At 41.1% G+C, this 23,928-nt stretch overlaps 1 protein-coding gene across 1 annotated transcript in view; it reads right to left on the reverse strand.

Moving 5' to 3' along the window:
* The window catches only part of Col19a1 (collagen type XIX alpha 1 chain), a 305,509-nt gene that overhangs the window by 22,641 nt on the left and 258,940 nt on the right, over window positions 1–23,928 (reverse strand). Inside the window, 10 exon segments of the mRNA XM_055608122.1 lie at window positions 1,737–1,799; window positions 1,900–1,944; window positions 5,196–5,240; window positions 10,032–10,085; window positions 12,238–12,264; window positions 12,922–12,966; window positions 13,052–13,102; window positions 15,330–15,374; window positions 17,959–18,012; window positions 19,361–19,414. Coding sequence (XP_055464097.1) covers window positions 1,737–1,799; window positions 1,900–1,944; window positions 5,196–5,240; window positions 10,032–10,085; window positions 12,238–12,264; window positions 12,922–12,966; window positions 13,052–13,102; window positions 15,330–15,374; window positions 17,959–18,012; window positions 19,361–19,414 — 483 coding nt within the window.

Here is a 23,928-nt window from a genome sequence, read left to right on the forward strand (position 1 = left end):
TGAAGATTAAACTGATTAAGGAGAGAATGAGAAATAATTGTGCCCCTTGAATAACACATAAATCAAATGCAAAACTGGAGATCATGCTTTGAACCTTTAAAATGTACATAAATACTTCTCTTTTAAAAAAAAATCAGACACACATACAACAAAACATGATCGTATCCATGCCTCATTTTCCCCACCAGCTCTCCCTGAAACTCTCTTCACATGACCCTCCCAACTTTATGATCTCGTCTTTTGAGAACTAACTAAATCCAAGCAGCCCTGTGCCTGTATTCGTAGGTGCAGGGTGGTAACCTAACCTCAAAAAATGAGTGATTCTCCCTCCTGCAGCAGTTTTCAGCATCAACCTCTGACTAACACAGAGCGAGTGCTCAAAAAGAAGTTTGTTTACTGAAAAAAAAATGTTGCCTATTGTATAATATCCTTGGAACAGAAGCCTTTAGCAAAATGGCTTACAAGCATTAGGGAGGAGAAATTTGTTAGGGCGAGGTGATAGGAAGATTATAATGTATTAAGACTATAATGTTACAATGTTAAGACTATAATGTAATAGTCTTCACCTAATACTTCTTATAGCCAGCACTGCAGGCCTTTCTCTCTCTCTCTCTCTCTCTCTCTCTCTCTCTCTTATACAAACAACTTGCTACCAAGAATCATAGTGGATAGTCTTGGGAATCTTTTTTTTCTATGTATCTGTCCAGAGCCTACTACATTGGAAAGCTTAGCAAAGAAGAAATACACCGTGGGCTTTTCTTTACCTCATGTTTCCTGACTGACTGATAGAACACTCAGAGCCCTAGGTCAAAGCCAGACTGCCTGACTGTGACCAGCATATGCTCTTCCTCTCTTGCTTTGCCTTCTCTGAGGAGACGGTGGCCACAGAATGCATCAGCTCTGAGCTGTCACAGAAATACTATGCCCATCAGCTTTCCTTTTTATAAAGGGTCTCCATCACTTGCTGTGCTGTACATGAAAGGGAAGGACCAGTTCCAGAGGCTCTGAAGCCCCCTTCTGGCCTCCACATGCACCAGGCACCCATAGGGTGCACATACATACGTGCAGTCACTCATACTCACCCATACACACAAAATAAATAAGTAAATAAAAAAATTCGTTAACCCTCACCCCCACCCCGTACTTCACATCCCTGGGTCCAGGCCCCAGCTCATCCTCAGCTCATAGTAGGGCCTATAGGTATAAAGGCTGGGTGGGGATGATGGTCACAATGTCATATCAATACCCTGTATCGGTAGCCACAAGCTCCTTTAGGGCCCTAGTCATGACACATCTGCAGCAGTCCTCATTAATGACAGCATCAGGACAAGGCCCAGATATGAGGGAGGAGTCTGAGAAAAGATTCTCTGCTTTAGCTTATACAGGTGCTGTGTTGGCGAGTTGTCAGCTTCTTCGTGTTTTGGGGTGCAACAGAACATTTGATTTTTACTCTACTGAAGTTAATATACCTAAGAAATAATGAGTCTACTAGCCCTTAGGAAAAAAATCTCACCTCTCCTCACCATTGTTATAGATACAAAGACACCACATAGAGAGCTAGAAAACTCTGGAAGGAATTACCCCTCTGGTACCCCCCAAATTCAATTTCTAGAACCTGTTCGTATTTCCTTCTGAAGCTGCTGGCTCAAACCTTGACCTTCTGAGGAAGAAGGTGAAGAGACAGTGTTTAGAACATTCTTTAGGATAGCAGTTTCTAGCTGGTGAAAAGTACTTACTGGCTTTCCTGGGGGTCCCTCTGGTCCAGAAAAACCAATATCTCCAGCCGGTCCTCTTTCACCCTACAAATGTGTCCCAAGGGGAAAAATTGGTAAAAATTCCTTTGAAACAGCGCCTATATTCTACAGCAGTATATCTGCCGTTAAAGTGCTGGTAGCTTACCGGCTCCCCTGGAGCTCCCGGAGGACCTGGGGCACCAGGTTTTCCCTGTAGGAAAATCAAATAAAAATGTTCAGCGCTATGGATGCCAGGCTCTTCTCAGAGTTTAAGGGGTTGCTATGGTATTCGGACTAGGACATAAGACTCCAGGGCTGTAAGATACACACTAGAGAGTCCTGAGGGTAAGACAGGGGATGTTTTTGGAGCTGTTCAGCCAATGTGTCCTCCCTATTGGAAAGCCTTATGTCTTTTTTTCCTGGCACTCTTCTTTATTCTAGGGGATGGGCATGTGGTGGGGGTGGGGAGTTGGGGGAGGGTGGACGGGTGAAATTTTGTCACGTTGACACACTAGAGTCATTGAGGAAGACAGAACCTCGATTGGGAAGATTCCTCCCTCAGACTGGCCCATGGGGCAAGTCCGTGGAACCTTTTCTTGATTAAGGATTGATGTGGGAGGGCCCAGCCCACTCTAGGTGGTGCGGTGCCTGGGAGGTGGTCCTGGATAAGAAGGCAGGCTGGGCAGGACCTAAGATGGGAGCTGGTTAGCAGCCCTCCAAGGTCTCCGCTTCAGCTCCTCTCTCCAGACTCCTGTCCTGATTTCCCAGAGGGACCGACTATGATCAAGGACACATAAGCCAAACAATCTCCTTCCCAAGTCTTTGGGTAGTGGTTTTTAATCGTAGCAATAGAAAGCAAAGTAGAACAAAAGGCAAAGAGAGTGAGAGAGAAATTTATGTCAGGTTTTGAGTTTCACAGGAGAGCTTCTATGTTTGGTAGTATGATAAACCGAAAAAAAAGGCACATTTTATTTGAAAAGCTGTATTTGGGCAAAAGGTTGAGAAATGCATTGCTTTTTTTTTTTTTTAAACTCTTCAATGTGCCATGTGGAAAGATCTAAGAGCCAGAGGAAACCCCGGAGATAGGAATGTGGTATTTATTAATACGTTGATTGTGAAATGTGCCCTACAGTGTATTTGAACACTTGGTTCTCAACTGGTGGTCGTTTAGGGAGACTGTAAAACTTTACGAATGTGTAGCAGGTTGCTCAGAGGCCGGCCTTGAAGGTCGTATCCACTTCCGGTTGTTGCTCAAGCGCTCTACTGTTTTATCTACCAACAAGCAACACTGCAAGTCCTTCCAGCCCACCCCAGCTGCCAGGCCTTCGCGGCCCTCACGGGCTGTTGCACATGGACTTTGAGCCTTAAATGGCTTCAGCCACAGTGATGAAGAAGGCTCCTAACACAGTGGTCCAGCGGAGACCGGAAACTAAATTGCAAAAGGTCAGACTGAGCTGAGAATGCTTCTGCCGCGTGGGCCTCACTGCAGCTGGGAAAGATGTGGGGATGTGAGCGAGCAGCTGAGACTTTAGAAAAGGTAGGGCCCCCTTTCAGCCGGCTTTAACATTCTGGTGGGCGATCCCCACTCAGAGAAGGGAGAAAGAAAGACATTCTAGAGAAAGCCCCGATAGCCCTGGCTACACTGGAGAGGGACCGACTGTCCTAGGAAGGGCGGGATTGCGTCTTGTGACCTCCTCCAAGTAGTCATGACATGCCCAGCTGATTTTATCTTTGCTTCAACTCCAGCAATCGTCTCGATAGTTTTAGACAGAACCGGAATATATCTCTATATCTCTATCTTTGTATGGTGAGATTGAACACGTACTCATTTGAAGGCGTGTGACACAATGGCACATTTACAGTGCCTTGTAGCCCTCATTGCTACTTGCCGGCCCTCTTCACTGTTTTACTCTCTGAGGACCAGTTAAAAAAAATAAAGACATATTTTAAAATCACACAATTTCACATGTCAACTAGGCCCAGTTTTAACCCTTTCTTAATTCCGGACTTTCCAAGTGCTCCTGAAAGTTGTTAAATCTGATATAAGTAAGCTTAGCAGATGTTAGGTATCCGAATATATGTCTGATATTTCAACCAATCTACAACCTCCAAAAATACTGCTGGAGTTCCCGATTTAAACTATCTTATGAAACTATTACACACATTTTAATTACTTTACTCATATCCACTAACAATTCTTTAAAGATGGACTTAATTTATGCTAACGGCAGAAAGTATTTTGATGATGTAGATGGATGCAATGGGGAAAATGAGTTTCTTTGTGAATATAAAAATGTGAGTGTGAAGCAACAGGCTGAAATGGCATTCTGAGTACAGTTCAAGAAAAGAGAGCCCCAAATACCAGTGAGGAGGAGAGTCAGGTGTGTGTTGGGGGCATGGGATTGAATATGAAGTCCACTTTCATAAAGAATCTTCATTTTACAAGAGTGCCTGCTAGAGAAGGTATTTTTCGTCTTTTGCCTTTACAATTTGCCATTCTCTGTAAAGCGTATACACGGTGGGTAGCATTTTATTATATTATTTAAGCTAATTAAATATATAAAGTAGAGGGAATGTGGGTCTTTTCAGTATGATGGTAAATGGATGCTAGTTGGAGGTTTCAGGTGGTATAGGTGGTACTGAGTGGTGTCAGTGTGGCATCGGTGGGGTGGGGTTGAGACAGGGCCCTTTCCTATCTTCACAGAGCTCCTACTATACAAGAATATGGTTTCCACTGACTTTCTTGTACTATGATACTGGACTTTCCCTGCAGGGTCACCTGGCAGGAGGATAAATGGGCCTCTTATTCATAAACCGTGACCACAAAATTTTAATGAGGGCATCATGAATAAAGATCAGAATTATCTCGAGGGCTCAGAGAAATGATTTCAACCTTTCTGGGAGCACTTTCTATTCATTTGCGAAGACCTTGATGAGATAAAAGCATTTGACACCAGAGAGCAACAAAAATGACTGAGAGGATTGAGGGCTGGTTTACGAGGAAACCTTAGCAGCAATAAAGCTCTGCTAATAACCCTGGGTAAAGCGAGTACCCAGGCAGACTACAGCAGGATGTGGGAGCCCGATGTTCATGGCCCAGGATGAGAAAAGCTGGCCTTGGGAAGATGGAGAATTGTTAAAATATGACAGGAACAGGGCTAGAAGTGTTTTCAGAGCTATGCACACACACTAATGTGCAGCCATGAGGAACCGGATTTCCTAAAAAAGTGGGGAAGGAGGAACAAGAGACAAAAAGGAGGAAAAAGTAAAAAAAAAAAAAAAAAAAAAAAAAAAAAGAAGAACAGATGCACTAGGGTCAAGAGAGCAACAAGCTGCTCCGGGCCACCAGCGACGCCAGCAGAGTCACTGCAAACTCCAAACCTCCCTAATCACTAGCTATAGAGCAGGTATGGACGTAGAAATGGGTACCCAGGAAGCTACGATGAGAGAAGCCAAACTCACCGCTATGCCGGCTATTCCTGGGGGCCCTGCCGGGCCTCGATCCCCCTGTTGAGATGAAAATAAAAACGGCTACTTATGATGATGTCTATAGACTCTTTACTTTTAAAATCATTATTAAAATAGTAATTTGACATGACATTGTATATGGAGGAAATCTCACAAGGTCCTCTCTTGTTACAAGATCAAGAGTTACAGCCAGCCCTAGACACACACACACACACACACACACACACACACACACACACACACACCTAAATGGTCTTAATAGGTTGTCTTTATTTACGTGTGTGTGTGTGAGAGAGAGAGATAGAGAGAGAGAGAGAAAGAGAGAGCAATCATGAATTTGAGAGGGTGTGTGGTAGCAAAGGAGTTGTGGGGAGAAGAAGGGGTAGAAATGAGGCAAACACAGTACTTCTCTGTATAATTAAAAGAAATTGGATTTGCAAAGGCTTGTTTGAATATATTGATGGTAATTTGTACAAAGAAAGTTAGAAGAGCAGGAAACAATGAATGCACAACTCAACCCATTAGATTTTTTTCCTCTAAAGGACAAAGTAATTCATAACCCTAATGAAAAATATTATTCATTATATGCCTTCACCTTATTTTAAGAAGAAACCACACATTCTTACAGCTAAAGCTAGTTAATATTTAAAATTCTACACATAATAAGAAATCATTACTATGACCTGAAAGATTAAGCGCATTGAATGTTATTTTTTTTAAATCTCTTCTTTACCTCATCCCATTGGATACAGGGTTAGAATAAAAATATGGAGAACTTAAGATCTGTAGTTCTCCTCTGCTGAGCAATTACAAGATCCATTTAATTGCCCTGAAAAACAGAATGCTTGTGCAGGCCATTACATATGGGGTAATAAATGGCAATTTTGTTGGGCAGATCCCATATTTTAAAATGCCTCATAATTTTGCTGTAGGGACATAAAACGTGATGAAATAAGGAGATATGGAGGCTATGACAACGGTGTTAGTAATAAACTTAATGTGATTGTTACACAACAGCTGTTTGATGAAAAATGTTAATGTCCACTTGAGATTATAGATGAGAGGATGAAATAGAAATGTCAATTGAATAAATGATAGTAACAATATCAGTATTTAAGTATATACTAAAGCTACAGTTGACACAATGAAATACTGGCATGCAATTAAACAGTATGTCAATGCAATAGAATATAATTCTCAGAAATAGAACAGCCGATATAGTAGGAATTCTAGGAAAGACAGAGACGTGCATAAGTAAGGCTAATGATCAAATAATTCTTTATATTGTATTTCATACAAATTCTACAGAGAAATATGTAAAAATAAAATAGCATGAACCTTATGAAGGAGTTAGGAGAATCTACTAGTGAGTATCTGATCTTGGCTGGGAAATGAAAGTAAACATTTCCTATTTAAAAATTCCAAAGAAGAAATAAAGAATGGTTTAGATTTGACTATAGTAAAGTTTTTGCAGTACTGTTAAAGTTAAAACAAGAAAACAAAGACCAATTAAGATATAAACTCTAATAAATATATAGAAGTAATATCTTCAGAATACTAAGCCCCTGTTAAAAGAAAAATAAATAATGCATGATATAACTCACGCAGAAAAGTTGGTTCTGTAGACATAAATAATACAAGAGGGTTGGCAGAGGTGAGAGGGTGTAGAGGTCAGGAAGGAGTATGGAGGAATTGGTCAGACGACAAGTTACAATTACATGGAGTAAGCTTTGGTACTGTGTTGCACAGTGGGATGGCTGTGGTGATACCGTGCTGCGTGTCTCACAGGAGTTAGAGGAGAGGCTTTTCAATATTCTTGTCACAAAGACGTAACCGATCTTGGAAGTCATGGCATGGCAACAACCCTGATTTGAGCGTTATACACTGAACACACATAGAGGAACTCCGTAGTTTACCTCTAAATTATTATGTGTCAACTAAAATTTAGGAAAAAAATGAAGAAAAGGAGAAATGTATAAAAATTTAAAAAAAATTTTAAAAATCTTGAATATATCATAACTTTCATCCAGTGGAAATATTTACATATCCGATAAATATTAATGTTCAGAAAGTCTCCGGTTTTGAGGGTCCTCATTGCCTTGAGTCATTCTCCTAATCATCTTGCCTGATGCTTTCATAGTTACAGCTGAGGTAAGGTAAATATTCACTTGCCTTCCAGCGTCTCATACTTACACATTCCGGCGTTTGATCACCAGAATCCCAAGACCCTTGATTCATTTATGGTTCAAACTTTTCCTTATCTTTTACTTCCTTGCATGGTGTCTGAGCTTGAATGGGATATTGAGGCCCGAGCCCTTTATTGTTTCTCTCTCCTTGCTTTCTGGTTACTATGTGACCTGGCATATTGTAATCCTTCACCAGACCCCAAAAAGAAATGGGGCCAGCTGATCAGGGGGAAAAACTCCAAAGCTATGAGGTGAAGTAACACCTTTCGCTTTATGGGCATTTATTACAAAACTGACAAACACCATCTTCTAGCTGGCTTTGTTTCCCTCCAACCATTTTGGTTGTGTTGGCGCTGTTATCAGTGGCTCTGGGTTTCACTCAGAGCCAAAGATGAAGTCTTTACAATGGCAAATAAGCCTCTTTGTTGGTGCTTATTCAACTTCCTGCTTTGAAACATGAGTTCACTTATTTTCTAATACATCATGAGCCAAGACAAATCTACCAATGCCACAACTGCAAGACGGTTTTCCTCAAAATCACTAGGTGCTCTGGTTAGTCTATGACATCTTAGAACAAACCAGAGTCACCTGGGAAGACGGTATCTTAGCTGTGGAATTGCTTCCATCAGACCAGCCGAACAGACATGTCTGCTGAACATTTTCTTAGTTAATGATGAATGTGGGAGGGCCCAGCCCACCGTGAGTGATGCCACCACTGGGCAGGTGGTCCTGGGTTATATAAAAATGCCAGCTGAGCAAGTTAAGGAGAGCAAGTCAGTAAGCAGTTCTCCTCCATGGCTTCTTCAGTGTCTGCCTCCAGCTTTCTGCTTGAGCCCCTTCCCTGGCTTCACTTGATGATGGATTATTGTAAGGAAGCGTAAGCCAAACAAGCCCTTTTGTCCCCCCAGGTTGCTTTTGCTGAGAATATTTTATCACAGCAACGAAAAGCAGACTAGACGTTAGGTAATGCTGGAGCTTATGTCTATCTCTTCCATCCCTCGTAGCTAAGGGCACAGACAGTGCTGTTCCTCCAGTGGTCACTCTGAGCAGCACTGTTTGGTATGCTGGGGCTGCCTTTCTACCTTGTCCCCACTTCTCAGAACTCTTCTCCAAGACTTCTGCATCCACACGCTCACATTCCTGTTACCCCTGCAGGGGTGGCCTGTCTCTGGATCTTTATATCTGTTGTTCCTGCTCCATGAATTATTCTTCTTTTTGAGGAGGTAGCCAACTCACCTCCTTTAAGTCACTGCTCAGCTTTTGCTTTCTTGGATATCATATGATGGATGTGAGAGGGCCCCCCAATATCTACTAAGCATGTGTGATACCCTTTAATCCATTCTACTTTTTTTCAGAAAATTATTTCTTTAATGTACATCAAGGTTTTTCGTGTATGAATATCTATGTGAGGATATCAGATTTGTGGAACAGAAGTTACAGACAGTTGTGAGTGGCCATGTAGGTACTGAGAGGTGAGGATGTCAGATCCATGGGACTGAAGTTATAGATGGGTGTGAGGTGCCATGTAGGTACTGGGAATTGAACCTGGAGATTCAGGAAGAAGACCCAGTGCTCGTAATCACTGAGCCATCTCTCCAGCCCCAAGCCATTCTACTTGAATTTCTTTCTGTAGTACTTCCTGACAACATTTCTTTTATTAGTTCCTGTAGCCCTCCCTAAAAAAAAGTCCCTTAAGTATAAAAGTTTCATTTGCTTTGTTCCCTTATACATTTATAAATGTTTTTATTTCCTTATAAGAAAGGATGAGATAAGAATATATGGCTTGGTCTGAGCCCAGAACATTTCTATCTAACTATTCCTAGGCCAGGAAGCTTCTAGCCTCTGTACAAACAAAGTTTCTTCAAGCCCAGACCTTGAAGGCTTCATCTTCCAGCCTCTGTCTACTAACCTAGGCCTGGTATGTTTTCAGCCTCTGAGACTTACTTTCTAGTTATTTCTGAACTCTGGATGGGTGGTTCAACTCAGCTTTTCCGGCTCAAAATTCCTCTCCAAGCTGACGGATTCAAACTGTCTTCACTCTTGGCTTCTCACTGAATCACTCTGCTTCAAAAAGCTGCCTCTGAACTCCATGAACTGAATTGTACAAACTCAGCTGCACACAGCTGAACTCCATTGAGCTGTGCTGGACTCTAGAACTCTGCTGTGCTGTCTCCATGACCTCCACTGCATTCCTATACCACACTCTCCTCCTTTTGGACTGTACCGTTTCTCTCTCTCTGTGTGTGATGCTCTTACGTAGCCTTTCTCTCACGAGAGTTGGATGTATCCTATTTCTGACTCATTCTGTCAAATCTTTCTCTGATTTGTCACTCTGTCTGTCCCTCGATTAGAGTTTATTGTTTGCTATTAAAGCACATACTAAATTCCATCCGGAGGGAATAAAGGTGTGTCATGTCTGTATTCCAGCCAGAGCAATCAAAGGCCTGCACTAAGGGCATATCTGTATTCCAGCTGGATTACACAGTCCTATGTCTTTGGGTGTGATTCCTTGCCAGAGTAGCATGTTGCTGGATTAAAATTCCTCTGTATACATTCATGAACATAAAGCAGTTACTGGCATGACATCGGGTAAATATATGGTTTTTTAGTCTTGAGTGAATACATTTTTAACCTCTGTGCTTACCTTTATTCCAGGAAATCCTTCTAGTCCTGGCAAGCCCATTGCACCAGGCTCTCCCTGTAAAATAGGACAATGACCAAAGGTTTACAAGTAATGGTTTAAAATCGGGGTCGTTATGGCCCACGTGCCTCGCTTGGAGCTTGGCCAGAGCATGGTGTTATCTATTTTCAAGAATTAGGTGCACAGAAATCATTTGGGAATTAAGCTATTTTCGAGGCACGAGCCCATTTTCAGATTAATTGTTTTTTATTCTGATTAAGGATCTAATCAGGATGAATCCCTTTAGTATATTAATAACTCTAACCGCAGTAAGAATTAGAATGTAGAGCAGATTTTAATAAGGTTTGCCAATTCATGAGACACCTGGGGCGGCTAGCTTATGATATAATAAGACTGAACTCTTTAAGAGTGAATGAAGTTGGAAGTCTCAAAGCAAAATATAGCATCCTGAACGTGGATCGTAAATGCTTAGGAAGATAACCCTCATAATTCTAAGCCATTGTTCAAGTTGACAGGTACTGAAAGGGGGTAGACAAGCATGAAAAACAGACAAACAAACAAAATGAAAAATCCTTTATATATTTATATTGCATGGTCCCAGGTCTTTAACAGATCTAGAGAACCTATGTTTAAAGACCCTGATGATTTGAACAAATAAACATTTTGATTAAGAAAGAGTGGGTCCAGAGAGAGGCTTTGCAGTTAAGAGCACTGGTTGCTCTTGCAGAAGACTGGGGTTCTGTTCCCAGTACCTATAAGGTAAGCTCACAACCACTTAGTAACTCCAGTTTCAGGGGACACAATGCCCTCTTCTGGCCTCTTGTTGGTACTGCAAAGTACAGAAAAATACATCTTTAGAAAAATAAACAAGTAAAGTAGAGAGCTATCTGATAATTAATTACTATTAGCTTAAAATATTTTCTTAGGACATTAGATGTTTTAAACATAACAACGCTGGCTGTTTAAACTTTTTTTTTTTAAGATTTATTTATTTTACTATGTAAACAATGATCTGCCTGCATGTACACCTGAAGGCCAGAAGAGGGCACCAGATATCGTTCTAGATAATTGTGAGCCACCATGTGTTTGCAGGGAATTGAACTCAGGACCTTTAGGAAGAGCAAGCACTGCTCTTAACCTCTGAGCCAACTCTCCAGCAAGGAAAGAAACTTCTATGTAACACATTTGGGTTTCAGAATATAATACTAAGCACTTGGAATAATCATTTTAGGGTAAATCAAGTAGACATTTAGTACATGTTGCCCATTAACAAAGATAATAACTTATTCTTTGATAAATCTCTTTTGAAATGTTACTTTTCACATTTTGTCTCTTTTCTGGCTTAACATTTACTCAGACAGTTTTTTGCCAACTTCTACTGCAATAAAAAGACTTTTTTTTTCTTTTCTTTTCTTTTCTTTTCTTTTCTTTTCTTTTTTTTTTTTTCACCTAGTGAAAGAAAGTGGTTTGAAAGCTTATTTCAGTGTTAGGCACATTCAGGTCTCAATTCTTTCCTCGAAGGTTAAAAGGATGTACAAATGGAACATGAAGGGTGGAACGAATGCTCAGAAAGGACGTGGCCGGAAAAAATATGCCAAAGGTTAGAGGGAATCTAATTGAATTTGGCAGAACTTTTGTAGTGACACTCTGTGGCTGAGAAAGATGCTGAGAACAATTATCACCCTCCGGGCGGCTGGAGGACCTGATCTCCTTCCTCGCTGAGTGTTAACCTCCTGATATATTCCGCTCAATAAGCAGGTTTAGGACAGGCTGCGCTCTCCGCAGAATAATTGCCCAAGACATGCAAAGTAAATAAACAGTCATTTCCCCTTTTTTTCTTGGTGAGATGTCAGACGTGTTAAGGAATTTCTCTCCCTTAAGTATTTCTCTTCCACAGGCTACTTAAAATTGAATCAGTCATCCAAAGAAGGCCATTAGAGGGAAGTGTTCCATTTATCAGGAGCATTATATGTGCCTTCCTACATCAGAGGATGATTTTTAAAACACGCTGATGGAAAGTGTCGAACCTCAAGGGCAGGGACAGAATCAAGACTAATGCATCCTGAAAATAAGGAACACATTTGCTAGCATTTCTTTATTTGTTTGCTTGTCTCTGACACCTTAGCTGATACACACTTAAGAGGGCGGGCCTTCTTTGCCTGCTGTCCTTTCTAGTTAACACAGACTACAGAGGTCAGAATGTACGTACCAGTGGGCCAGGATCACCTTTGGGGCCCTGGAAGAAAAGCACAGAAACATTTTTAATTATGATTAAAGCGCAGTTATAGAACCCGAAACATTTTTCTTTAAATGCTCACTAATGAGTGTAGGGATGGTACGTGTTTTCTTTTTCACTGAAGTTTAGATTTGAAGAATAAAATTAAGAAACGTAATTTGGGGTCTGGAGAGGTGTCTCAGTGGTTACCAGCACATCGTGCTCTTCCAAGGACCAAGTTCAGGCTCCGGCACTGGTGACGGGGATTTATGGCCACCTGTAACTCTAGCTCCAGGGACTCCAGCATTCTTTCCTGGTCCCTCCAGGCATTATATGTATATCCCATGCACGTACCCCTACCCACACCATTAAAATAAAATCACTTGAAAGAAACAACTGTTTCTTTCAACTGGTGCTGTTTCTATGAACATGGCTGGATAACAGCTTAGAACTAAGGTTGACAATGAAAAAAAAAGTGATACTGCCATGCTAAATATTTTCCACGATTGAGGCTTTGTGCATTTTCTCTTTTACTTAAACCGGGTTCATTTATTTACTCTTTGTAAAATTTGGCTACAGTTGTGACTTTCAGTTTTCAGTGAGCTTGAGAGAGGTCCCCTACCCTGATCATTATTGTGGTCCGGCTAAAGTCATTTACAGATGACCGTCTATACTTACTGGGGGCCCCGGGGGTCCTGGGTAACTGGGAACATTCACTCCTCCCTTCAAAAGAAGAGAAAACAGGTGATAAAAATCCATAAAAGCCGGTAACTGAAAAATGATGGTAGGGAATTAGCCGTGTAGATACCTGGATTTTATATAAACTGCTCATGCCATTTCCTTCATTGAGTGGGACTCCCTTGAGGGGAAAAATGAGACACAAAATTAGCATTTTGAACTTCAGTCATTTTACCAAATGTTATCCTATGTTAACTTTTACTTATTTTTCCCATTGTATTTAAAGTGACTTTAATACCATAAACAAAATACTGGAATGTTGCAACATTTCAAAACAGCCTGGGAAATCAGGGAAGAAGGAGCTCAGACATGCCCGGGGCACATGGATGCTTCCATTTGGGGTTTGAGTAGTGTACAAGTCTGGCAGATGAGGCACTGACGCATTCAGATGAAAAAATGTTATTTGCTCATTAAAATTCAGTTTCTGAATGCCCAATTTACCGTGTTTTCAGCCTGCGGACCTGCAGGCAGCCTCGCAGTAGGGGTGATGTGAATAGGGAACAATTTGGGTACTGCAAAGTGATGTTTTCCCATAGTCTTTTCAAACCAAACAGAAAATTAAGGTGAACTGGAGGACAACTTCATTCACAACACACTGTGTGGATGGTTCTAAAAAAAGCCATCTTTAATAGCTGGGGACCAAGAACTTGCTCAAAAAAACAAAAAACCAACCCCCCCAAAACCCTGATATATAAATATGGAGCATAAAAAGAGAACTCATTGTGCAATTTGAAAATTTCCATCCATATTAGTATTTGGGAAATATGCTCATGAAACATTCAATTTGAAAACACTTAGAAAGGATAGCAGACTCTTAGAATAAATGGACAAGTGTGTATTTTCATTTTTATTTTTTGTAAACTGAGTAAAGCCATCATTTCTTTACTGCTTGGGGCTAATTGTGGGAGCAGCCATGCCCAGACAGCACAGTTCACACGCATTTTCAAAACAGCAGTATTAGAAGAAAGTGCTCTGTCTGTTTATTCTTTCATTGTTTCTTCATTCATTTAGCAATAACTGAACATGGGCTATATTTTAGTATACTTAGCCTGGAAGAGATGGAAGAGACCTTTAAGAAGGCTTCCCAGGGAAGATGTATAATCTTTCTTTTTTTTAAAAAATTTTTATTTTATTTTATTTTTTTATAATCTTTTTTTTAAAAAAAAATAGTTTTGAAGAATCCAGAGACAAGAGGCAGCTTTCTTGAGCCTTATATAAAAACACAGGCATCTTTCATGGTCTCATGACATGTTCCCCCCCTCCCCACTAAGGAGAGGTGATGTCTTAGAATCTGAACTCTGAGTTTCCTGTCTTCTTTGTGAAGGAAGGAAGAATCAGATGAAGAACACGCTTAAGAAGACAGAGACCCAAGCAGTTGCAGCCAGCCCTGAAGATACCTGATAAAACAGGGCCAGACGAAAGGGGAGGAGGACCTCCCCAATCCGTGGACTTGGAAAGGGGCAGGAAGAAGCTGAGGGAGAGAGGGTGGAATTGGGAGGGAATAAGGGAGCAGGATACAGCTGGGATACAGAGTTAATAAAATGTAACTAATAAAAATAAACAATAAAAATAAAAAAGAAAAAAAAAACAACAACAACACAGACTTGTAGCATGCCCTCCAGTCTTCAGAAACCTGTCTTTTCTCTGCTAACTTTGGCTTTTTAAACCCCTAAGAGGCAACTTGAAAAATAATGTATGTAGACCTCAGCTCTGCTGCGATTTGAACATGGGCCCACACGAGGGCAGACTTGCCACAGAGAGAGGCCCTTCTTTTCTCCACAGCCTCTCTGAAAGAGTGCAGGTCGATGTAGATCACCAGGGCAGACATTCAGGGCTCTTGTTCATTTTTCTCACCGTGTGCCACGGAAGCAGAATTTCCTCATATCTTAGACATCACTTATAGGGTGAGCACAATAACACCTTTGAAAAACCAGGCTGCACGGCTGGAAAGAAGGCCTTTTTAAAGGCTTTTATTTTCTGTGAAGGTGTGTGGCAGTCAAATGATTCTCCGCCCTTAGTCGGAAGTGGAGAGTCACGCCAGCATGCGTTCAGGCATCCCGACTCGTGGAAGGGAAGTTTATCATATGCAGACAAATCTAAACACTGCAGATTGTAGCTGAGCTGAAACAGGGACAAGTTAGGTCTACCTGATGCTGTATTGCCTGCCACTTACACACACACAGACACACACACACAGATACACACACACACACACACACACACACACACATACCCCCATGTGCTCACAGGAGCACTTATAAAACAGAAGACGTCATTGCAAGCATCTAAGTAATTGACCTATGAGTCACAAGTATACGGAATTAAAATGTAAGCCTCAAACAACTCACAGGGGGTCCAGGAGGTCCAGGTTTCCCAGGGGGCCCCTCGCTTCCCTGCAAGAGATACGCAAGGCTGAATGAAGGGCTTGGCCATTTCCACTCCAGGCTGTTCAAAGAGCCGTCTTTTGAAGTCACTGTGGCCTGTCATTTTGCTTCAGCACTGCAGTCTTATTCTGCTGAGCTTGACCCAAAAAAACACATTTATCCCAGGAAAGCGGACACTTTCAAGTCCAGTAGACTTTTCAAGCCCGTCTGGATTCTCTCTGTGTGAACTCTAGAGAATGACACTTAATTTCCCTGAGGATGGACCAGCTAGGCAACCTGTCGTGGGCTTCAAGTACATGTGGGGGATTTTTCTTTCCTATGTGTGCATGGGGTATGGGGTAGAGTTCATGTGAACAGATAGTAGGCTTTGAGACTGTGGTTCTCTGGATTTGCCCTCATTCTTGGCTTCACCTCCACCACCTTGAGCTTTTTAGAACTTACAGAGACCATTATGGTAAATTTAACCAAAGTATGAAATCACGAACCTGTGTCATATCGATTGCTTAATGTCAAACTCAACAACCAGGTAGGGTGTGTTTTACTGAGCAGAACCAACTTTGGCATGACCCTGTTGAAGGGAAATAGTCTACACAACTTAAATAGCCTTAGACTTCTGCTTATAGGAGACAAATTGAAAGCCAAAGGGCACCAAAGGAATTGCTTACTATAATTAATATCTATTCTGTAATTTTTGAACTAAGACTCAAAAAAAGACTTTTGCAAAGCACAGAATACTTATCAGTCCATAGTAAGTAATTGCCGAAGCCCCTTTGGCTTTTTGCCAGTTGTCCCTATGCCTGTGTGCTGCTTTTTAGAACGGTATCTTTATTCTTAGTCATGTTTATCAGGGACAGTGATGACACGTGACAGAGCATATACAATGTTCAAGAATTTGGAGGGGTGTTAGTCCTCTTCCGGAATTTGACTGAAGACTGTTTCAGTACCCATCTGTTCTCTACTAACGAAGGAAAACGTCACAAGCCATATATTTATCAATACCAATAAACTAACATTTCTTCCACAATGCACTGCTTGAGAATACATACATTCAGCAAGCATGTTGTATCTTTCCCCAAGTGGCTTTGATGGTCGCTGTCTCCCTAAGACACCCTCCACTGACTGCCGGCAATTTCCGTCAGAGTAGTTCTCATGAGTCAACAACCAGTATGTGCTTATTGAGAATACTTCCTCCCCCCCCCCCCCCCCGGCACAATTAGAAGTCATAGTCTTATTCTCTTTTGTGCCCTCAAGCACAATTTCAGTATGGAATCTTATTAACTTCAAAGGCCAGTCCAGGGCTGAATAATTTTCATAGAGAACAGAGAAAAAAAAAAAAAAAAAGGCTGATGGAGCAGAGAAAGATTCTTAAGATGTTAACAGGATAAAATGCGCTGAGGCTCTCTAGAACAAGTGCATTGTTTCGCTTAAGTGTTGTGGGGACTGGTTTTGCTCTTTGACACCAGCATGCTCCATTTTGCTCAGGGAGCTGGCATCCTGGCAAGCGTGCGGGAGACACTTAAGTAGCTTATGTGGCTCCTTGGCACTCGTTTCCTTAATCTGAATACTTTTAACTGTTTCACCCACTCGTTGGCTCTGCCTGGACTGTCGCTGCAGTGCCACCTCAGATCTTAAACCGGGACAGCTTGACGTTCCTCTGCTGCTGGTCTTTTCGTCCCAATCCTACCGCATACATCCAGCTGTGAGCTGTGACAGGCAATATCTCACTGCTGATTGGACTGCTGATTTAGAATTACCATGGAAACACACACCTCTGGGTGTGTTTCCAGAAAAGTTGAGTAGATGGGGGAAGAGCCACCCCGACTATGGACATCATTGAGGCACTAGCTGGAGTCCCAGCGGAGGAAGAGACCGGACACCGGCATTTGTCCCTCTCTGCTTCTTGTCTGCACATGCGCTGTGACCTCAAGATCTCAAGCTTCTGTTTCCACCACCGCCACGAACTGTAACCCCGAATAAACCTTCCTAGCTTTGGCTGCTTTCTCGGATAGTTTGACATAGCAACTAAAGTAACTGACACCTTCTTTTTCCCACGGAGCATGTTCAATTCCCTCTAAGGCCTCCTAGGGACACTTTCCCAGATTCTCTTACAAGCCCTTCGTGAGACAGTTGTTTATTGTCCCATGTCTTGACTGCCAACACGGCATCATCTGACCCAGGGAGCTTGTTCAAAACGTTTGGGTGCTCCTTCCCCAAACTTACAGCTCCTTAGAGCCAGTTTATGCTACTTTGTTACAAAGCCCAAAGACGCCAAGACTCAGCCTCAGCTGCTTACTTTTAAACAATACAGCGCAACTTACCTTTATTTAACCCTTTAGGAGGCTTGGACCTGCCATCCTTCCACACAAAGCCTCCGAATCTAGTTTGGATTTTCTGTCTCCAGGCCAGTGTTCTCATCTTACTTGAACACAGGAGGTGTGTTTGAACCCACTTTTAGACCAGTATCTTTGCCAGTTCGCCTCACGAACAGCCACTTCCTGACATCATCTGTTCTTGTAGGCTGTGCTTGGTTGCTTGGATCTCTCAGTAAAAGGTCCCACCTTATCCCTAACCCAAGCCCCATGTTCCTCTGTACCTTGTCACCTTTTGGTCCAGTGGGACCGGGGTGTCCAGTTCTTCCTGTTAAGCCCTGTAAAATGGGAAGATGAATTTGTTATAGAAGCAACAAATCAATGGTCAAAAGGGGTTGGAAGGTGGTCGCTAAAACCCACTACAAAGGTTAGTTGATCCTAATTAAATCAGTTCCTCAAGCTACTATTTCTTCAGGCTGATACAGTAGCTGTGTTCTCCTGATAAGCCCCTGGAAGGGTAAAATTTCTATCTGTGTGTAAGTTTTTTTTTTTTTTTCACCTTGGCTAACCACATTTAATGACCTTAATTGGAGCCTTTTGATACACTTAAGAATTTAGCCTTGCTGTTTAAATGGCAATTTACATAACATTATGTCTTTCTAAATAAAGTATAATTTCGGTAGCAGCGGTCAACATTTTAAATACCCTAACACTGGGTAGAATGAACAATGTGCATATTGAGTTATGTGATCTGCATTATAAAAAGGAAAACAAAAGTTAATTTTAACTCCTCTTTGAGAATAGAGTTAGCAGCAATTTTGAGGTTCTTTCATGGTTCTCTTTCATAATTTTAAGTTTTACTATATAGGTTTGTTTGATATACCGAGGTGCAAGCATAAGCGATAAACTTTTAATTATGGCAAACCCGTGATTCAATACATTTAGGAATAATCACAATCTTATTTGAAGATAGAAATACTTTACTGGCATGAGAAATTTAAGAGATAGAGGAGTTGTGACATCAACTGAGTAGAGTTGATTTGGCAAGGAAAGTGCATTATTTGGGGCAAACTTACAAACATTATTTGCTGGTCTGAAACTCAAGTGTGATTGTGTGTCCCGTCTTTTATCTGGCAATTGAACTTTAGGACTGCTTAGAATTAAACTCTAAATAAGAGATTGGGTTTGGCAGATTGGGAATGAAAACAGATTCTGTTCCAGGAAAACAAGATAACCCCCCAAAGGCCATATTGCTGTGTTCAGGGGGCAGCAAAACAGATTTTTTAAAAAAATTCACATATAGGAATAAAACAAATTAAAGCTGATAATCTTTGGCCTCTTATTTTTCTTTAGAAAACTCTCAGCTTGTATTGCAAGCTAAACCTCTTCCAAGGTTAGTAGCAAAACTTATAGACAAGGAGAGAATTCACTTTCGTATCTAATTTCTGTTTCTAACAGAGTGAGAGGCTGCTATTTGGCTTGGCAAAAATTCTGACAAAAAGTCTCTAGGACACTGAGCAGTCTTAACTAATGTTAGATGAAAGTTGGAGGCACTGGAAGAGACTACTTTTGTAGGCAATGGTTAATCTACATAGAGATACAGAGCATGAACGATACCAGGAACAATAATACACTTTGTATCATTCCTACAGATATGACCCCTGAATAGCCTTAACAAATACTTACAGGAGGTCCAGTTGGGCCAGGAGCTCCCGAGAGACCAGGAATTCCTTGAAGACCCTAGAAAAAAAAACAGTTTCCATCATAAAAATTATTATAGGGAACAAATCATTTTTGAAATTAGAAATTGTTATTACTGAAAATTAAACATAGAAATTAACTAATCAAAAATTTTGATATATACGACCTATAAATATCTACTTAATTCAAAAGATTTTATCCGCATGGCTATTTGCCGCACACATGTCTGGGTATCAGTTGTGTGTGCCTGGTCCCTACAGAGGCCAGAAGAGCACATTGGAACTGGAGTTACAGATAGTTGTGAGCCCCATTTGGGGGCTGGTAATTGAACCCTGGACTTCTGTAGAATAGAAAGTGCTGTTAATCACTGAGACATCTCCCAGGTCCCTAAATAGCCACTTCAAAGAGTAAAGGTGGTAAGCGAAAATGCCATGGCAGGGAGTCTGTAACAAAGGAAATTTAATCTGTTCGGTGATTCACAGAGCATTTCTGATCTTCCATCCCCTCTATCCGCCAACTAGTGGTAGCGTCACTGAGAATGTACACTCCCAAAGCACGGAAATATGGGCTTTGGGTTGGTATAATGCCAGCGGCGTCATTTAGCCACTGATAAAGTAGAAAAGATTTTTATGATGTATTTGGTTTATCTGTTCAGTGCATCATAAGAAAAATTACTCAGTTCATTATAAGAAAAACCATAAAATTATGATTCAAGCATAAGGTTAAGGTCTTTTCACCAGCCCCTGTCTTTGGATTGGCAGGATAATAACAATTGAATGTGTAGGAATGAGAATCTTGGCACATTTACTTGTACTTGGGAATAAATTTGTAAGGCAGTTTTATTCCTTTGCCAGGTGCACCACTGTGGTGGTTTAAATCTGTGTTTGAATGCTTGGCCGTGCTGAGTGGCACTACCAGAAGGTGTGGCCTTGTTGATGGGCTTTGAGGTCACATATGCTCAAGCTATACACAGCGTGGCACACAGCCTCCTTCTGCTGTCTGTGGATCAAGATGTACAACTCTCAGCTCCTTCTCCAGCACCATGTCTGCCTGCTTCCCACCATGATGATAATGGACTAAACCTCTGAATCTGTAAGTCAGCCCCAGTTAAAGGTTTTTCTTTATAAGAGTTGCCTTGGTCATGGTGTCTCTTCACAGCAACGTAACCCTAACTGAGACAACGCTATAGAGTATTAGCTGCATAACTTCCATAAACTCCACAACATGGAAATTTTATAACTACTAAATCACTACTTAGAAAACAATTGGATAACATAGAAAAGTAGAAGCCACAAACACAGCATAGAAACTAAAATTTTAGACAGCAATACATTTTTAAAATGTAAGAATGAGTTTTTATTTTCATCAGGACACAAAAAAAGATCATTTTTTTTTTTAACTTTGAAAATTTATGGTCATGGTTGTTTCAGAATTCTGGATTTTCTGATTTTTTTTTTCTCTCATACAGGTAACTGCTTCCATTGTGAGCGGTGTGCAGCAAACCCTCTGGTGTCTGCAGCAGCTTTTTCTAATAACACATAAATAAATACTTCCGGAGCAGAGCGGGATGTTCTGACGGGGTCGGGGGGAAGCAGGCCAAGCCTGTGTGAGTTGGTGTCAGATATTGCTGTTAGGTGAATTTATTGCCAACCCCAGTGAGTTTTCCAGCATTTTCTGAGGCTTTCTGGGGTTTGGATTGTGGACCATACAAAGCATCACCATTACTACCTCCGTGTGTTGTGGGAACAGACATAAGTTTTAGGTTTTTATTGTTTTGTGTGTTCACCAATTTTTATGTAAGATGTTTAGATCTTTTCTTAACCAGAGGAAAAAAAGCTAATCACCCTTTTGTCATTTCAGATTCACATGAAATGCATCAGGTTCTAGACGGAAGGGTTGGGGTTGTAGCTCTGTGATGCCGCATTGACTAGCAGGCATAAAGTTTAGGCCTTGATATCCAGCAGTGTGAATATTAACCAGTCAAGTAAGCAACAAACAAACAAAAAAGAAGACCCTAGTTCTGGACTGAAAGGTACCATTTAATCTTTCAAGATTTAATCTCCTTTACTGAATAAAGTATTCTTTTTTAAAAAAATCTTTATTTATTATATATTACAATTTATCCACTTTGTATCCCAGCTGTAGCCCCCTCCGGAGTCTCCTCCCAGTTTCACCCTTCTTCCCTTTTCTCCCCCTATGCCCCTCCCCTAGTCCACTGATAGGAGAGGTCCTCCTCCCCTTTTATCTGATCCTAGCCTATCAGGTCTCATCAGGACTGTCTGCACCTTTTTTATGCAACCTTAATATTGTTTGTTATAATAGAACTTGTTCTTCTATTGTTCTTAAATGATAGATTTTATACCCATTATAAATACCAGTTAAAGTGATTATGGTAAAATGACTTCATTTATTCATGGGATGTCAACATGACTGAGTTGGATCAAAGTTCTTCGCACCAACAGGCTTAAGAACAAGCTCAGTTTGTCCAAAACAAAATGAGATCATAGGTTACTTCAGGTTTCTCCATGAGAGACTGTTGTAGTTTGAGTGAGGAGGGCATCAGTCGGCTCCTATACTTGAATGCTTGGTCCCTAGCTGGTGTGTGGTGGAACTTATTTGGAAGGATTAGGAGGTTTGGCCTTGTTGGAGGAGGTGTATCCCTGGGGGTGGACTTTGAGGTATCAAAAGCACACCCCAGGCGCAGACTCCCTCGCTCTCTGCCTTGTGCTTGTGGAGGTGGGCTCTGAGCTACGGCTCCAGCACCATGCCTGCCTGCCACCACGCTGCCCATGTGATGATTATGGGCTAAACCTCTGAAGCATTAAGCCAGCCCCAATTATGTTCTTTCCCTTATAAGCTGCTTTGGTCACGGCATCTCTTCATAGCAATAAAAAAGTAACTAAGACAGGTATGATATGAAGAAATACTGAAAAGAAAATCTCCTTGAGTGAGCTGAAATGCCTCATGTAATAAGTTTCAGGTAAAATCTTGTGTGCATATCTGTATTAAAGGATGTGGCCATTTGTTTCTTCAAGATCTTGTCATCCTTCGTTGGTTGCTGTGTGCACATTTCCACACATGTGCATGCGGGGACCACTCACACACGAATGACAGACTACCGCTTTTCATTTTCCTGTGAAAATGAGTTTGTAAGCAAATTTATAAACCTTTACGAGTTTATGAACAAATTTATAATTTTGTAAGTGGAAAGAAAACTTTCCCACTGGGAATGGTACGTGTCAATGACTGAAGCTTACCCGTATGTATCATAAATTTCTTTATCGTAAAACATTTTCATTTCCATAGCTTTTCCTACATAGCCCTGTCAGACATGCACACGCATATATATTCCTCTCTTTGCCACTTTAACTCTCAACTCTGAGTTAGCCTAGAGATGCTGAGCGAGTTTTTAGGTTGTCTAATTTGTAAGCATGGGACTCGTTAACCTTTGACCACCGCATTAAGTTTTAAAATAAAAACCACTACATAAGTCAAAATCCGTCATTCTCAGCAGCCTTACTCTCAGCTACATGAAATTTTTTAATAAGAGTGAAAGCTGCTATGGAGGCCTAACGGGTGATAAGATGATTTTATAAGACAGGATGGCTATTAAAAAAGACAGACATTCAAGACCAAGACAGTCAGGGTTAGTACATAGGGCCAGATTCAAACACAAATTAAAGTCTATTGCACAGGTATTCAGCTGTCATTTCTGTCCTTTATGACTAATGATATTTTCATGTCTTGTGTGTCATTTATTATCATAAATTATTATATGAAGACATATAGTCAAAAAAGAATTTTCTCTGCCTGGGAAGGATGGGATCTGAGCTCTGTTAGTAACATGTAAAGAACCTGGAGAGGATGCCATTTTTGAAGACCAACAAATGGTGATTCCTCTAATGTATTACATTAAATCGATGAACCTAAAATTAGATCTCCAAAAGTTATGAGCTTCCATCTGTGCCTGTCTCACTGAATGAAGGACAGAGGTCTTTTGTTTTGTAACATTAGAGACAATGCATGTATGTTATCATAGTATAGTCCGTTGGCCATCTGGAAATGTACATATGGTTGGCTAATATTTTATTCACTTAAACACACCAATGAGGTATGTAACTAAGGTAGTCCCTGAGTCCAAGCAGATGATGCAGTCGCTTGCTGTTACTGATCTGCATGACAGAGAAAAGGTGTGCTGCCTTATTCCTTTCTAATGGCTGGACGACGTGGGCATATTGGGCCGGGTTTATTCATGCTATGCTTATACTGTGGAGAACAAGGAAAGAGAGCCTCCTGAACTCCATTGAGTCTTCTGCAGAATTCTGTGTGACCTATGTCAAAGAGTGCATGAAGCGAACCTAAGAAAGGACACACTAAATATCGAGGAATATTAACAATGGGTTCCGCTCAGCAGGGCGGCAAAATACCCCCACAGAATCAATAAAAATTAACTTCTAGTGAATTTAACAGTCACTTATAAAAAGCCCAAATCCAATTATTTCTCAACCTCTCTCTCTCTCTCTCTCTCTTTTTATTACCTTCTCAATTGCCTC

The sequence above is a fragment of the Psammomys obesus genome, unplaced genomic scaffold (genome assembly GCF_907164565.1).
Source record: "Psammomys obesus unplaced genomic scaffold, mPsaObe1.curated_primary_1811, whole genome shotgun sequence".
NCBI classification, from domain to species: Eukaryota; Metazoa; Chordata; class Mammalia; order Rodentia; family Muridae; genus Psammomys; species Psammomys obesus.